Source organism: Astyanax mexicanus, chromosome 22 (genome assembly GCF_023375975.1).
Source record: "Astyanax mexicanus isolate ESR-SI-001 chromosome 22, AstMex3_surface, whole genome shotgun sequence".
In the NCBI taxonomy this organism is placed as follows: Eukaryota; Metazoa; Chordata; class Actinopteri; order Characiformes; family Acestrorhamphidae; genus Astyanax; species Astyanax mexicanus.
The window spans coordinates 23,812,179-23,829,175 of record NC_064429.1 but is presented as its reverse complement, the minus strand read 5'-3'; the positions used below and the strand labels follow the sequence as shown (position 1 = coordinate 23,829,175).

Genomic DNA, 16,997 nt, shown 5'->3' with positions numbered 1-16,997 from the left:
ATTGTATTCTTTTTACACAATGTATGGCAGAATTTAATTAATTAACAAAAACAGAGAAGCCAATGCAAAATATTCATTTAGCTTAGGATTCTAAAAAAGTATTTTTTACAAGAAAAAATAACATTTTATTTATACTGGGGTTTTTTTCTATCGCTTTTAATCATGACTGTCAATCACTCTGTATGTTACTGTAGCAGCCAGTCGTAGCGCAGGGGGCGGGTCTTGTCGGAATACAGGTGGTGTAAGAAAAGCCCAGCTTTGTTTCTGGTGATTTTTTGTCCTGTACTTCCTGCTGGTGGGCAGGTCTGTGTTGTGTTAGAGGAGATACTGAGGAGAGACAGACTGACTGACTGACTGAGGAGCTACAGGTGCCTGTCTGGGGTTTACAGTGTCGGACTCAGGGGACAGCAGGGTCAGCTGATGAAGAGGAAGGTAAGACTGTAATGCTCTCTATCTCTACTGTGGCCACATTTCTCCATTTCTCTCACTTTATACTGAGCTGTGTTGCTGGTGGTGTTTGGTGTTGCCAGGTTTTCAGGTTTGGGTTTTTCTCCATTTCTACTCTGATTTTACATGTATAGAGTATATACATTATAGCACACTTAAATACACATTTTATATAGGGAGCTTAGTTTCCACAAAATATAATTAGCACTTTTTTGTGCTGCTTGATAAAAAAAATATATATATATATATATATATATATTTTACATAAGACATGTAGAGACAGAGGATTTATACATATATGTGTATTTAATACATGAATATATAAATATATAAATAATTATTTATTTAATTATGTATTTAATATATTTTTTTATTTAGTTATTTTTTTAATCATCAGATTTCAACAGAAGTCAAATATCCTAAAACTATAATACCCTCCATGTATCCAAGATTTCAGTAAAATGGATGTAAATAAAATATAATATGCCTCTGGTAGACGTGTTATTTAAAATGAGTAAAGTGTGAAAACAGTGTGTGTATATACTGTGTATTTCTGTGGTGACGCATGTTAAACTGTAGGCATGCTTCCTTTTTTCCAATATGTTACATTTAGGAAATTCAGAAACGTTGTCTAAAATATACAGAAGAAAGAAAAATATATAAATTTTAATTGAAAAAAAAAATTTTTTGTTATGAAGTCAACAAAATACTAAAATGTGTCATTTGAGCAGTAGCCTAAACTTTTGCATATGACTGTATATTGGCACTATCAGGCAGAAACCTAATTTTTGCTGCTTTTTACCTTTTGGTACTTTAAATCTGGCAGTTTAATTGACTTCCACTGAAATATTTTTTTTCCTCCTGTAAATTTGTAATATTTTGACACAGACAACATGTCTCAATAGTGGTAGATTATTTAACTGCTATGCAACAATATCTAATTTTTTGCACTATTTTTTATAAAAGGTTTAATTATTATAGAGACATTGTTTGTGCATATATATGTATATATATATGTATGTATGTATGTATGTATGTATGTATGTATGTATGTATGTATGTATGGGACATCTGCTGTATGTCTTGTCCCCACAGTAACCAAGACTCTAAACATCCTCTGAGGGAACTCAGACTCAGTCCCTTATGGAAGAAATTAGCGTAGCTCCTAGCTAGTGACTGTTTACTGCTGTACAGAAATAGTTTTGTCTCACCTGGTCTCTTAACTCTATGACCAATAGAGCTGGGTATCATCACTGATTTCTCGAATTTATTTGATTCTGAATTACAAAATTTTATTTGATTTTTTATTTTATTTAATTGGGTACTGATTAATTTAAGGATATTTTAGTCACAGTTACAGGTGGTGTTTGGATATAAAATTTTAATTGTACAAAAAAAACTGTACCTAACTTTATTTAAGATGAGTGTTAATGTGTTACTGCTTAATCTGGAAACTTTAACGCATTTTTATTAGCGCAATTTAATCATAAACACAGCATTACTACTGCTTCAGAAGTTCAGAAGGTAGATTACTTTTTTATTTATACTGAAATATGGATTACATTTTGTTTCTTTCTCTCTTCATGCAAATATGCACAGAATATTGTTGTTAATACTTAGATTATTGTTTTAATCGATCATCACCACTAATCAAAATATTAGTTAGTACTTGAGCTCCAGCCATATTTAACTTTTGTGCTAGCCAAATCATGTTGCACCAAAAAAACTATTGCTGGTCATGCGGGATTGAAGGGGGTTAAAAATGTACAAACAAAAGCGTTTCTGGTGTCGTTTAGACTGGAATTGTTCATCAGTGTATGAGGAGACGCTCTGGCTGACTTGCACGTCTTTGTCAGCCAAACACTCATAAATAATTGATTATTTAAGGGACGGTAAATAATTCACACCTTTTAAAAGATGGATGCTCATTCACACATTTGATTAATTGAGACGGGGTGTGTGAACAGAGGGTGTGTACCGTGTTTATTAAAGAGAAATACGTCCGAGCATCATTTTTTGTTGTGTAAATGATCAGTGATGTCAGCGGCTAGTCAGCAACTTTGCTTCAGGCTCAAAATTTTGAGTTTACATGACAGAGGAAAACCCTTACGTGAAGTGGAGTGAGGTGTGGTGTGTAGAGAAGGCTATGGGCATCTATAACCGTTAAAAACATGGCTCAACATAAACATTTAGGCCTACACAGCTTTTTCCCTTTTTCCCAATGTGTTCAATCAACCAGGACATGTTTGTTGCCGCAGGTTTGCTCTATAAGTTCTGCACTGGACAGTTTGTTTCCTACAGATGATTTGTTCACTTATTATTATTTTTTTTACACAGACAGTCAATAAGTGATGGTCAACGCAAAACCATAACCTTTAAAGAAGTGGATCAACATAAACATTTAGACCTACACAGCATTTTTAGTCTTTTTACAAACGTGTTTAATCAACCAGGACATGTTTGTTGCCTTAAGTTTGTGCCGTTAGTCCTGCACTGTAGTTTAAAAGGCTTGTGTAGGACTCTGTGGCACATGAAATTAATATTTTAAGTAATGGGTTTAGTTGTTCCAACATTAAGATTAGTGTGTACATATACATTCATATTAACATTTAAAATTGAGACAAATTGCTTGCAAACTGGCCTTACAAAATGTCATGTGTTGTGACCATAATTAATCTTAAAATTTCAAAAGAATTAATTTTAGAGTTCTCTGTATTAATGGGTTAATCATCAACATTTTGCATTACATAGAGATTTTTTTTTTTTAGATCTTATGTTTTTTATATATTATATAATGTCACAGTCACCATCTTAACTGTAACATACATATTAACAGACATATTTGTTCCTATAAATTATTTCAAACTGATAGAAATCAGGAAAAATATCTACATAATAAGATTGTATCAGTGATCAATAGTTTAGCCAGAGGAATTGGCTAATTTTAAAATGTATTGATTTATTACAGTTACTGCTATTATTGGTCGCACCTCATTGTCATGTTTCTGTTTATTTGTGTCAAAAGACAGTGAACTAATGTTCTACATCATTACATCATTATTGACCCTAAAACAGACTTCCATTACATGTTAGCGATATTAGCCTTGTTCCTCCAGAGCAGAACAGAGGTACAGTAGGAGTGATCCCTGCAACATGCCCATTAACCTTTTACAAGGCTTTGGGCTTAATATAGAATGTTATTGTGACAAAATGTTTCATCACAAATCACAAAATTAAACCTGGACTTTAGTCTGCTTCCTCCTTAAGGTAAACACTGATTATTGACACACTGTGTACTGTATGTGGAGGAGATGTAGCAAGCTTGATTTCTTTTCAAGGCTGCACAGAGTTCATCACCTCTGTTCTGAGGTGAACACACACCTTAACTTCTTGTGCTGTCTATTTTTCCAAAAGTTTAATCTTTGAATTTTTCTGCTTTTCCATCTTTACAATAAAACAGAGTTAAGAATATTTAGTATATATAGTATGTTACACGTAAGAACATGATAACAGGTGAAAAACATGTAATAAGGTCAAAACCCCCTTTTCTTTCTGGGTGGCCATGGGTGTTTTCTTTTTTAACACAAGCCCATCTTCTGCAGGGCAGCTGGATTATTCAGTAACTTTCCATTAAGCTCTATACCTCTGGGCTCTCCACGCCCAGTTATCTCGTCTGAGTGACTTCTAATATACAACAACCTTGTACATTTCCACGAGCTCAGAAAGCATACAGTCAGCTGTGTGTCTGTTCCCTAACGGCTCTGTTCTTCAACCAAAATCACCACGTTCATTACTCCTGTGTTTCCATTTTTTTTTTTCATTTTTCTAAGAACAACCACTAACTGATAGAGCCACTATAAAAAATTAACATGTTCAAGGTTGATTTAATTACTGTTACTACTACTACTACTATTGTTAAGAAGAAAAAGACATTAGCGAAAAAGATGAATATTGAACAAGTTAATGTATCAATTTAAAATAATAAGTAGTTATAGTTAGTTATTAATTGTATTTATAACAATAGTAAAAATACTAGTTAATGTTAATGTTAATTATTTTGTGTTTTTCTTAAAACAAACAAATTGTCTGATATTAAAATAAACTGTTAGTCTGATTCCTGGTTCCTGCTGCTTCACCATCAGCAGCCGGAGTTAGAGAGAGCACAATTGGCCATGCTGTCTCTGGGTGGAAAGCTTTCCTTCTTTCTGTGAGCACGTATACTTTGTCCCAAAGTGGTCTGACTGCTCTGATTTTAAAATGTGGTCTGGATAATAGAGGTAGATTTAGGCTAGAATTGTTCATTTTGTTTTCTGCAAAGATGCTCTTTTGTAGAATCACATTTGGTTCCCTAAAGCAGTGTTTTCTAACTCTGGTCCTGAAGGCCCCTTTTTCTATACATTTTAGTGCTTTCCCTGCTCCCAACACACCTGATATAACTAATCAGCTAATTAACATGACCTTTCAAAATTGCAGTGGGTGTGTTAAAGCAGGAAATCTACTAAAATGTGAAGGACATGCCTTAAAGATCTGTTAGTGTTTTTTTATTAAACATAATTTAAACCAAAAGGGAACCACATGTGGTGGTTCTATGATATTCAACGCTAAAATTTGTTTAGCACCTTCATTTTGAACAGTCATTATTCACCTTTTTTTTTTCTTATACAGCTTTCGTGAAGATTCTGACAGTATTATTTTTGGGCTATGTTCAGTGTATGATTTCTGATAACAATATTGTGGTTTAAAACACATCATGAATTTGACATAGACTCTTTGTTTGAGTTATCCTTAAAAAAAAGAACAAATGTAAGAAAATGCTTTGGAATATATTGCTGAATTAATGAGACCTAATATGTGTATGTTTCTCTAAAATATCACCAAATGTGTTTTATCTCAAAATAACAGCAGTTCTCACTGTTACACTGTGACCATATTATTAAACAGAACATTTTGAAATATTTTCTGGCATAAGCATATTTATACATTACTATCAATCAAGCACATGTTTGTGCCTCATCTCTACACATATTAAGAGTGCGGTTGTGTTTACACATGCTAAGTGCTTGTTTTCGACTCTTAGACTGATGTTTGGTGTCAAAACAGCCCCACAGCTGGTGATGCGCTCCATGTAGACACCTCCTTAACTCGGCCAGTGGATGCGTCCCATCTGGGGCTGAGACAACATGTGGGGGGACACCACACAAGCCCTGGCTATGATGTTTCTGTTCTCCTGGATCCCTCATTGTAAGTGTAAGAATTGATTATTTAATGTGCATCATAGAACAGTATTATTGAGATATAGTACAGGACCAGAAATGCACAGTTTTGTGCAATAGAACAAATACACAGTTTAGTGTGCTAAATAGTGAGCTGTTAATATTAACATTAAGCTTATCATTTTAGAAAGCCTTACATATTATATTCTATTATATTATCTATTGCAGCTCTGTCACATTGTCTCCCACAGCATGTGACAACAAAACAGCCCATAGTTTTTGATTTGTCTTGTTAAATCCAATTTTGTTCTCTGCTGTGGGCAATTTTACTACAAACCCCAAGATTTATTCACAGTTTAAAAAAAATAATTTTCTTCAAGAGAAATGGGTAAATGTAGCATTCTTTATCTTCCATAGGAAATGGTAAATGTCATGGCACATGATGCTAGTCTAATGTCCCATGACATTTGGCAGTCAGGGTTCCTTTTCTGTCACACAAAAAATTATCTTAATTTTGTAATTTTTCACTTTTTCACTAAAACAATCTGGCAGTCCCTTTTTTCAATTAAATTAAATTGAATTATCAATGGACCAATAGAAATGACTTGGAGGTAAATTACCTTTTCTGTTCCTTTTTCTATATTCCTTCTTTTCTACATATTATATAGATGTATTATACACAGAGTGATCTATTTTATCGTTTACTTCTTTTATTGTTGATTGTTAATGCCAAAAATCAATATCTCAGAATATTATGTAAGACCAATTGGTACTTTTGGCAGAGTGGGCAGGGTGCCAAGTCCTGCTGGAAAATGAAATCCGCATTTCCATAAAAGTTGTCAGCAGTGGACCAACACCAGCAGATGACATGGCTTTCTTAACCATCACTGATTGTGGAAACTTCATGCCTCCCTCTGCTGACAACGGTTGTGGAGACGTAGATTTTATTTACCAGCAGGACTTGACAATATAAGGTATGGTAATATAAGAGGATTCTCTGGAGGAACTATTTTTTTTAGGTATCAATGCCCATTGCCATGCATGCCCTTTGGGATTAGTTGGAGCCTTTTTGATCTCGAACTAATCATCCAAAATCCAAACCTAATCTCAATAATGCCTATTTTCATTATATTGTATATAGAGTATATATATGTTTGTGCTGTAACTGTATTGTATATTGGGTTTTGTAGATCAGTCTGCACCTGGGCAGCCCAGGATCACCAGCTGTCGCTCTCCTGAGAAGGAAACCTTCACTTGCTGGTGGGAGCCGGGGTCCAGCGAAGGCTTGCCCACTACCCACCGCCTGTTTTATAATAAAGAGAGGTGAGTGGGTTTATCAGCTCAACTTTTACCCAGATGTTCAGGAGCGATTCAGCTTCTTAATGATTTACCATTGCCCCTCGCAACTCTAAAAAAGTGGTCTACAAAAGTTTGCATATTGTCTATGGTTCCACACTTCTCCTCAACCATAAATAATGGCTGTTGTTTTCGATGCCCATCGCTTTATTTAATGTTTAAACATGGATCCTCGCCACTGATCACAGTAAAGCATGGTAAGCTGTGTGGAGATATTTAAGAAAAATATGCCAGATAATAATGCATTTACAATAATTTAACAATACAATTAATACAATAATTAGAGTCTGAGTGATTATTTAACGCACTGCCATAAAATAACCACTTTAGATTTTTTAAATGCCAATTTAGCGATTTAGTTTAGTGGCTTATAAATAATTAAAAACAATAAAAAAATGCATCTTTATTTTTTGTGTATATTAAAGCCCACTGTGCCTGTAGTTTAAAATCAAATACATATTCACAAAGAAGTGTTTAGATCATCTAATCTCATTTAGAACATTTAATCTTATATAGATTTCTTTCTCTTTTTGCTTGTGTTGCAGATCAGACAAGGTGTTGGAATGTCCAGACTATCACAGCGCAGGCAACAACTCATGTTTCTTCAACAAAGCCCACACATCTATCTGGATCATTTATAATATTACAATTGTAGCCTCTAACGCTAATGGGAGCACCTTTTCAGAACCTTTGGAGGTGGACGTTATGGATATTGGTGAGTACATTTATCAATCTGGCAATCAAAACTTTTAACACAGTCCTTAACTTGTTTTATTTCCTCTAATTCTATACATCAATTTAGTTAGTTCAGTTATATTGTTACGACTGTCTTTTGTATGCTGGTTTCCTCATGTCTTGAGATTAAATACATCATCCAGAACAGAGCAGACTACCTGTACACTACTCTAGATCTCCTTATGGGATATTATAAATTTGTCATTTATAAAAGATTTTTAAGTTACATTTTTTTGCACAATACAGTGACCCAGGAATTATTGTCCTAAATCATATTATCATAATGTTTTAAGACTTTTGTTATTTTTAAGACTTTGTGCACTCTTGTAAACAGCAATAAAAAGCAAATACAGGCATTGTAATTAAAATCTGAAAATGCTAAAATGCTGATTGTGCATTGATAAGCTTTCCTTGCTTAGTAAACATAATGGGCAATATTGAGGTCAACACTAATAATTGAGGTCATGTCCATACATTGTACAATGTGTGGAGATTGATAATGTAATTATAGTGACAGACAGACTATGCTCCGCCATCAGTAGCAGTACAGATATTGCATCAAGTTCTGTATCTGTTTTGTGTGTTCTTTAAGACAATATTCATTACTAATATTTACTCTAGACAAGATGCGTATATTCTATTCAACTACAGAGACTATGGTAATTATCATACCATCTCATATGTGGCCATTTCAAAGCTGTGAGATCAATCTGATTGATAAAAAAGGAGTGTTTGACGTGAAGTGGTTATCAAAAGAAACTTGAGCTGATAGATATCAAAAGTTTTAGCCAAAACTATTTGTGAAGCAATATCTATTCTTTAGTGTTTTAAAGGTCTCATTTCATCGTTTTTTCATTCATATTAAAATAGTCTAGTTGTGATCTCTAGTATGAATGAATACCATGTGAGCCAGTTTTGTGGAAAAAAACTAAACTAAACTCCTACTTCGGTACTTGGGCAGTTTCACCACGGTGAAGCCACAGAGTCCGCTCTATATCTTAAAATCCGATGTGAACGGCACCCACTTAACCGGTGTTCTGTCGAGTTGTGCTACCTTGTCAAACCGTGCTTTCCTAGTGTATTTTTATGGTCTCTGTAAAATGTGGAATCCACCCGAGATCCGATTTAAACCTATAGTTACTTACACAAGATAGCTAACGCTAACAAGCTGGTGTAAACAGAGCTGTAAATTCTAGCCAGATGTCAATTCTAGCCACTGGTCATGATCATTATCAGACTCTGCACTGTCCAATGTGGGTGGTAATGCCTTCAATGACATATTCCCGATACACATGAGACACTGTAAATTGAGGATTGCTAAATGTCCATATGCATAATCATATAAAATGTAATGTCCCATCAATCTGGCACCTGATTAGAACTCAAGTTCTAATCTGGCTTGATTTCTACCTCATTCACAAGATAATACCTCACAAGTCACACAGGTGTGTAAATTCAAATTCAAATTATTTGTTATTTTTTATTCTTTTTTTTTTTATATATAACATCAGATAATCATTCAGATCAGTTTAAAATGAAACTCTCTATGACTGTGCTAATATACTGTTGAGTTTGATTCATTATTTGACTGAATAGCTGTTTAATATTTTATATTAGCATTTATTATAGAGATTCTAGGTAAGATTTCACTGTTTTTCTCTGCAGTCCAGCCTCACCCTCCAGAGAACCTGACGGTAACTGTGGTGGGAGTGGAAGACAACCCGTATTTTCTGGTGCAGTGGGAGGCCCCGCATGACACGGACACTCGTTCAGGCTGGGTAACTCTCAAATACGAAGTTCGAGTGAAACTGGAGAACAGCAGACAGGACCAGGCTGGCGAGTGGGAGGTACACCCCACACTGTTCTTATTTCCATATTTTACCCCTTTTACAGCTTCTCATACACCAGCCTTTAAATAAATAAAAAAACACACATTCTTCTGATTTAACACTAATGAATGAACTGGAGCTGGAGGTTTAAGGTTTGCTCTGCTGTGTTCTGTTGTGTTCATAGGTGTATGGTGCTGGTAAACAGAGGGAGCTGAGTATCTACAGCCCCCAGCCTGGAGGAAAGTACAGTGTCCAGGTGCGCTGTAGACTAGACCAAGGCCTCTGGAGTGAATGGAGTCCTGCAGCTTTTATCAGTGTCCCAAACAGTAAGAATTTCTTAATTTTAACATTATTGCTTGCAGCTAAGACCAACTATCTGAATTAAGTGTACTATAAAAGTTCGTTCTGGCTTAAGAGCTACAAAAACTGATTTTCCCAATACTAAGTACTTTTTAACTTTTACTATTCTAACAAATGAACAAACTAACCACTTTCTTATCTCATTTCTTTCTTCCCCTCCTTTCCTTTTGGCCTTCTTTAGGCCTGTCTTTAAAATGTTTTTTTTTTTTAAACTGTTCTTAAGCTGTTTCTTAAAATGTCCATTATTGTGAAATGTACCTCTTTATTTGTACGTCATTTTATATAAAAGCATCTGCCAAATGTAATGTAAAGTAATGTACTATTCCACAACTTATATTCCAAGGTATGGAGTCATTTTTATATAACAGCTTTAACATCCTTTAACATTGGGTCAAAATTCATTATAAATATTATAGATTCATTTTTGTTGTACTTTATCTAATGCTATTATTTTGAACTATTTGGTCACTGCCCAGGTTATGGCCAAAAGTGATGTCATAGCCCATTTTTTTTAAATAGATGTATGTTTGAAGAACTTTTCAAAGTCACTTTAAAATTTTTTATTTTATTGTTTGAATACTCAAATGTATAATTTAATTAGTTAACAAACCAAAAGTTATTCTTTTATGATGTCTCTCAAAACACCATTATTTTAAAGATTCTAACATACCCTCTACAATCTGATCATAATTAAATTTCTGCAGCTATATGATTATTCAAGTGTTCATGTAAACCACAGAATCTCGGTATTCTCACTCTGCACATGCGCAAATTTAACTGGAAAAGACAGACAGTCATTCAAAACTTGTTTCTATCAGAGCGATATGAAGTAAACTATGAGGGCAGTATAGTGCACTATTAAAAAACATAAATTGCTAATGTAGAGTAAGTAGGTGCATGTTTTCCAAAAGCTGTGGCAGTAAGTTTGAAACTTATGTCTCATACATTTGTGAGAATATTGACTGGTTGCAAAGTTTATCCTAAGTTTTTCCATTATCTGATTATCCAATCCATGTAAATGCATTAATGAAATACTGACAAACTGATTTTCTGCAGTTATCATTTTACATGACAAATGATTCCAAACATATGACATACAGTTAAAAGCTGACCTTTAGACACCTTTAGACAAAATATCAACCAAATAAGTGAACATCTTTATGATTTTTTTTGCTTGTGTTCTTCTCATCTTGCAGTTTATCTAAAGGAGAAGTCAGTTGTGATCTTCACAGCCGCTACCAGTGCCTTCATTTTCCTGCTCACTGTTGGAATACTAGTAATCAAAAGAAAACAGTAAGTGTGATACACTTCTTTCTCATTATTTACAACTTCTGTAGTCTCAGTTATGACTTTAAATATAGCTGTGAAAACTTTCAAACTGAAATAAAGTATCTGCTATATGCCCATATTAACTGGGACAGGTTTCTTACATAGTTACCCTATGAAGGCCTCCACACAGTGACTGTAAAAATGCCCTGGATGCAGTATTTAATGTTTAAAGGAGTAGCTGTGAAGTGTGGCCAACCAACCAAATATGTTTACTTTTTCCATAGTTTTGACCTTGACTGGAAAAGTCAAGAAGCTAAAAAGGTAAAAGCCTTCAATTAGTTTTTACTAAAACCGTCACTTTGTGAAACCATAAAATATAAAAAGATAAACACATTAGTAAAAAGTTAAGATAGCTAAAGATAAAGCTATTTTTATATTTTTATTTATGTATTCAAGTCAACATAAAGCCATATTTCTCAGAGTGCGAGCCTTCTGGCAGTAATGCAAAACTTGACCAAAGCAAAACCATGAACACAAACCGGCCTTGGTTGATCGACCACACTTGAAATAAGTGGGAAATCATGTAAATTTTTGGGCAAACTATTCATTTAAGTTAATGTTTTGTATTTTCTCTCCTCTAGTGTTAAGCATTGCTTACTGCCCCCAGTTCCAGGGCCAAAGATCAAAGGCTTTGATGCTCAGCTCCTGAAGGTACTGCATAATATCCACAAGATTCACTACAACTACAACTTTTTTAAACACTATTAAATACTCTATCATATTGATTGATACAAACTCTATAGGTCTTGAAATGCACAACATTTTGAATAGAGGTTTTCCATGAAAAAAAAAATTATAGTCTACAACTAGTTTAAACCCTGTCCTGCCATCTGCTTCTGTTGGCCAGTTTTCTTAAACAGAGTTTATCTTTAGTCCTGGAGGATATTTTTGTTTACAGTGAATAATCTCCATTCAGAATGCAGGTTAGTGAAGTTAAGGACTAAACTTGATCCCATTAAGCCTAGTGATATTTTCTTGTTTTCCATTAAAAATGATCTTTTGCCCAAGACTAGGCTTAATCCCTGTCTGGAAAACTAACCCTTATGTTTTTTTTTTTATATATATAATTTATGATTGAGATCTGATTTGCATTTCTAAATGTCAGCTTTTAATGGTGTACTAAACTAGACATTTATATTACAAAAATATATATATATTTTTAAATCTGTGACAAACTGATGTTATAATCTGGAATCCCTTGCTAGTGGGAGGGAATCAACAATAACAAACTAGAAATTTGGGGGAAAAAAGACTTGTTTTTATATTTTGGCATAAATACCATTCAGTACATTTTATTAATATTTATACACCGATATACCAGAAGTCAAGGGACATGAATTAGTATTGTGTCCCGTGACTTTTGCCACGTCCAATGGAATCTAAAAAACACTACATTGACCTCTAACATATGCATGTATGGCTATCAGTCTTGCTTGTCTGCCTGTATGGGCAGCTCTATCCAGATTAGGGGTGGGACAAAATACCAAGATCATGATATATAGTCTATCGCATTGTTTTTTTCTTTTGGCAGTCATGATTTTAATTTACTTATTGTTTTTTTTTTATTATTTATTATTTGCACAGATAGAATGTGACATCAAATAATCAAATAAACAAACAAACAAACAAAATAACCGTGCAGGAAAGTAAAAAAAGCCTTAAAGAGGCTTGTACAAGATACTTTCCCTCCAAGGAAATTATAAGAGAAACAGAAAAAAGAAAAGATTGAGAAAAAACAAACAAACAAACAAAAAACAAAACAAACAAACAAAAAAAATATTTAAATAAAATAATAATAGTAATATGTAGTTACTCAATATACATAATTAGAAGAATATACACAAATACACATTTACTATTTGGATTGGTTATAATGAGGGTAGATAAGTTTTAAGCTGTTTTTTGAAACTAGTGATGATATTGCAGATTTTCAAATCATTATAACATCATTTCCCTTATAATATAATTTCCACTCTGGGTGGTAATGCCTTCTGCGACGTATCCCTCTTAATTGCCCACATAACTTAAAAATAAAAAGTCGTATCGATATGGCACCCACTATCAAAATTTACCTCAAACTCCGATAATTCAGGACATGCTGGACAGTGTTTAACTTCTCTCACAAGATAATACCTCACAGCTTATACAGATGTGGACAGCTGTTCCCTGAGGTAACACAATATTTAAGAAACTTTGACACATGCCATGCATCATATTTTGCCATTTACTGTATTTTATAATATTCCAGGTTTATGTATCATAAGGCTGTAATGTATTAATCATTAATCATACTATTAATAATACTTACTGTATGTAATACTCTGATTGACAGGCAGAGAAGTCAGAAGATCTCTTTAATGCTCTGACCTCCAAAGGTTTCCCTCCAGCCCCAGAGGTCCCTGATCACGTAGATTATCTAGTGGTGGTCGACAACGAGGAGGACCCTGAGGGTACTGGAACTAAAGCACCTCAGGAACATCCGGAACATCAAAAGACACACCAGCATTCTTCTTCAGATCCTGCAGATGAATTCCACTACAGCTACCTATCCACAGAGGAGCAGCTGAACCTCATTCACACTGATAGATGGAAAAGATCAGCGTTTGTAAGTGACTGTCAGTATTGTGATCCTGAAACTACATGTGGAACAAGACAAACGTTCACAGGGGGCGCACAGACGACCCTGCAGAGACCGGAGCGTGACGAGGGTGGTTCTCACAGCACATCTGGTAAAACCAAGCTCAAGAACTTTGACAAGGACACAGTCAGCACTGGTCCGAATGGACTTGAGGAGTACGTTGACGTCACAGACAGACAAGACTGTAAACTAAAGCCCACCACAGAAGAAGAAGAAGAAGAAGAAGAAGAAGGAGGAGAAGAAAACTACAGTAAAGTGAGCGGGGTTTACTGTGACAGTGTGCTCGTGCTTCAAAAAGGCAGCAGCACCCCCATTCAAACGCTCACAAAGAAAAACTGTGATGATCCACAGAAAAAGATCAAGGGTGAGAAACCTTCTACAGTTAAAGACTTGTCAAACACACAGGACTATGTGGGCTATGTGTAGCGACCTGTACAAATATGCAACGGTTTGGGAGGCAAACCTAGACAAATTGTGTTTTGGTGATTTTTATTTAAGTGAATTTACACTGAGATGACACATGGATAAGAGATACTACTAAACTGTAATTAGTAGTGTGTCCCATAATTTTTTTGCATGGCCCATGTAACATGCTAAAAAAACACTGCTCCGACCTGTGGGATGTGTGTGTTGGCTCTTCTGCATTGAATGTGGATGTTACTTATACCAGAGTTGCTTGTCTATGGCATGGACAGTTCTAGCCAGATACTGCCGGCCACAATCATTACCACCCACTACTGCGCTGTCCACTGGGGATGGTAATGTCTTCTGTAACCTATATTCAGTACACGTGTGACACTGTGACTCAAGGAATGTTAAATGCTTCAGAAATAGAATGTACCATCTATTTGGCACCCACTATCAAACCTCGCTCAAACTCTCAAGAGCCATACTCACAAGAGAACACCTCACTACTTATAGAAGTCTGGGTATTCCTGAGTAGTCCTCTGGGGTAATGCTTTATGAACAATGTACATACTGCAGTCCTACAACAGTGTACATACATATAGCAGCACATTATTCAGCTATCGTATTTAATCCACATTTCTGTTGTAATATTGTCTATTATGCTTGTGCTGCCAAAGCATTCTGAAGGTATCTGGCACATAAGCAGCTGATACTTTATCTCCTATATATTTTCCAAGTCATTACGTGGCGGGCCACAAAAAAAAAAAATGTTTTGAAAAATGAAGTATGATAGGATGGGGTGCTACAGACTTGTAGCTCTCCAGACCAGAGGGTTGTTGAACCCAATTGCAGACCAGTTGATCTCGAAGTAGGTAAACTCAAAAAAAAAAAAAAGGGAAAAAATTAATTAAAAAAACACACCACTCTCACGCGGGATGTTGGGGTCGTGGTCCAATACACTACTGCTGCCCCAGCTAGTGAATTGGGACACTGCCGGGCAAAAAACATCCTTATAAGGAGATAGGGAGCCCAAGAACAGGTGGAAAAATGAGAACAGGCAGAAACTAAAGTCAAAATCAAAACAAAATCTCACCAGAGAAGCATTTTATTTATTTATTTATTTATTTATATATCGTTCCTTGTAGTTCAAACAACCTCAGATGTTCTATGCTTCTGGCCCACAGGCCGCCTATTGCTGAAGTAAGAGTCCCAGAGATTCTCATCGTCGATAAGGATTTTGGAGGTCAGGGTCATCTTGAATTGTCATGTTCCTTGTACTACTATTCCTGAGCAAATTTTGCAAAGTAACAGGAACACTGTCCTGCTGAAAGAAGCCACTGCCATTTACATCACTGCTTCTATAAAGGTTTGTAAATACAGTCAACAACAATGTTGGAAAGAGGTTCGCAAGTGACATCAACATTTTCCATTGTAGGAGCATTTGTGGGAGGAACCGACCACTGCAAACTGGGAATACTGTGGTCTTGAAGAAGCTCTCACCCAGTCATATAGTAATCAGTTTGGCTCGTTACAGTAGCACAGATTCACACACTTGTTTGTCCTACTTCAAGAACTAACGGTTCATCTGCTGCCTAATATATATATATACTGTATATTCCACCCTGTGATGGGTGCTACTGTAACAAGACAATATTTACCTTTTCTGTCTGTGGTTTTATCATTATGGCTTCACCATGTATTTTGTAAAATAAGTTATTGCCACATTTTATCTTATAAACGAGTGCATCTCAAAAAAATATAACATCATTAAAAAGTTACTTTATTTCAGTAATTCAGTTAAAATAGTGAGACTCATATATTATACAGATGTATTACACACAGAGTGATCTATTTTAAGCGTTTATTTATTTTATTGATGATGATAAAGTCCTGCTGGAAAATGAAATCACTGACCATCAGTAAATTTTACATTTCATACTTTTTCTATACTACATCTATATAGTTTATGAGTTTAACATTTTGAACTGAATTACTGAAAGAAACTTTATAATAACATTCAATTTTTTAAGATGCACTAGTATACATTTTTAAATGTTAGTGTTTTCTAAAATGTGCAAATGACATTACTGTACATGTTTTTACTGTATTTTCACTCACAGAATCAGCAAAATGTAGTTTGAACAGCAGCTTCGAAATCATTGCAATTGGTTTTTTTTATAAAACAAATCATGTGTGCACTTATTTAACATTTTACCGTCAATCCAGTTCTGTAACACTGATGCATCAGATATTCTTAACTTATATCACAATATTAAACCAGATTTTTGAGAAAAAAGGTGGCATTGGAAATGAAGGTGGCATTATTTGCTGCTGCCTACTATTGTTGAGTATTGAGTTTTTATATTAATATATTGTATACTGGTTTTAGACCTGTCAGGGTATGTAACTTTAAATATGTCATGTAGAATCATTTCATTGATTACTATGCTCAGTATGGCTAAAAGAATACATTATGAAGTTTATGTTATTCAAAAACCTTGTATCTCCACAGTATAAATCAGGCAGTTGTTCTTCGTATTGTGTCAAAAGTCATGATTAAGGGACCAATAGAAACGCTCCAAAATCTTTTTAAATCTCTGTTAATAATTAACAAGGTTTTCCTATTTCTATTCATTTGGAGATACAAGCTTTCTACATTCTGATAATGTGGAAGATTTTTAT

The 16,997-nt window shown here is 34.7% G+C and overlaps 1 protein-coding gene across 2 annotated transcripts; it reads left to right on the top strand.

The window, feature by feature from the left end:
* The first annotated feature begins 278 nt into the window (after positions 1 to 278).
* prlrb (prolactin receptor b) lies at positions 279 to 16,517 on the top strand. Of its 2 annotated transcripts, none has more exons than XM_022667628.2 (9): positions 279 to 432; positions 5,548 to 5,688; positions 6,851 to 6,983; positions 7,562 to 7,731; positions 9,417 to 9,598; positions 9,765 to 9,906; positions 11,137 to 11,233; positions 11,851 to 11,920; positions 13,602 to 16,517. In XM_022667628.2, exons 2-9 carry the CDS (start codon positions 5,628 to 5,630, stop codon positions 14,331 to 14,333), a joined length of 1,587 nt encoding a protein of 528 aa, XP_022523349.2. In that variant the 5' UTR covers positions 279 to 432; positions 5,548 to 5,627; the 3' UTR covers positions 14,334 to 16,517. The 2 variants fall into 2 exon arrangements, with proteins under 2 accessions (XP_022523349.2, XP_007230080.3); XM_007230018.4 differs by having other exon boundaries at positions 5,525 to 5,688.
* Positions 16,518 to 16,997: the final 480 nt, after the last annotated feature.

Bases quoted from the DNA above. Each gene is read 5' to 3' on its own strand.
- prlrb (XM_022667628.2), top strand. From the start codon at position 5,628: ATGTGGGGGGACACCACACAAGCCCTGGCTATGATGTTTCTGTTCTCC. The intron at 5,689-6,850 runs GTAAGTGTAAGA...TGGGTTTTGTAG, and splicing joins GTTCTCCTGGATCCCTCATT to ATCAGTCTGCACCTGGGCAG. The intron at 11,921-13,601 runs GTACTGCATAAT...TCTGATTGACAG, and splicing joins TTGATGCTCAGCTCCTGAAG to GCAGAGAAGTCAGAAGATCT.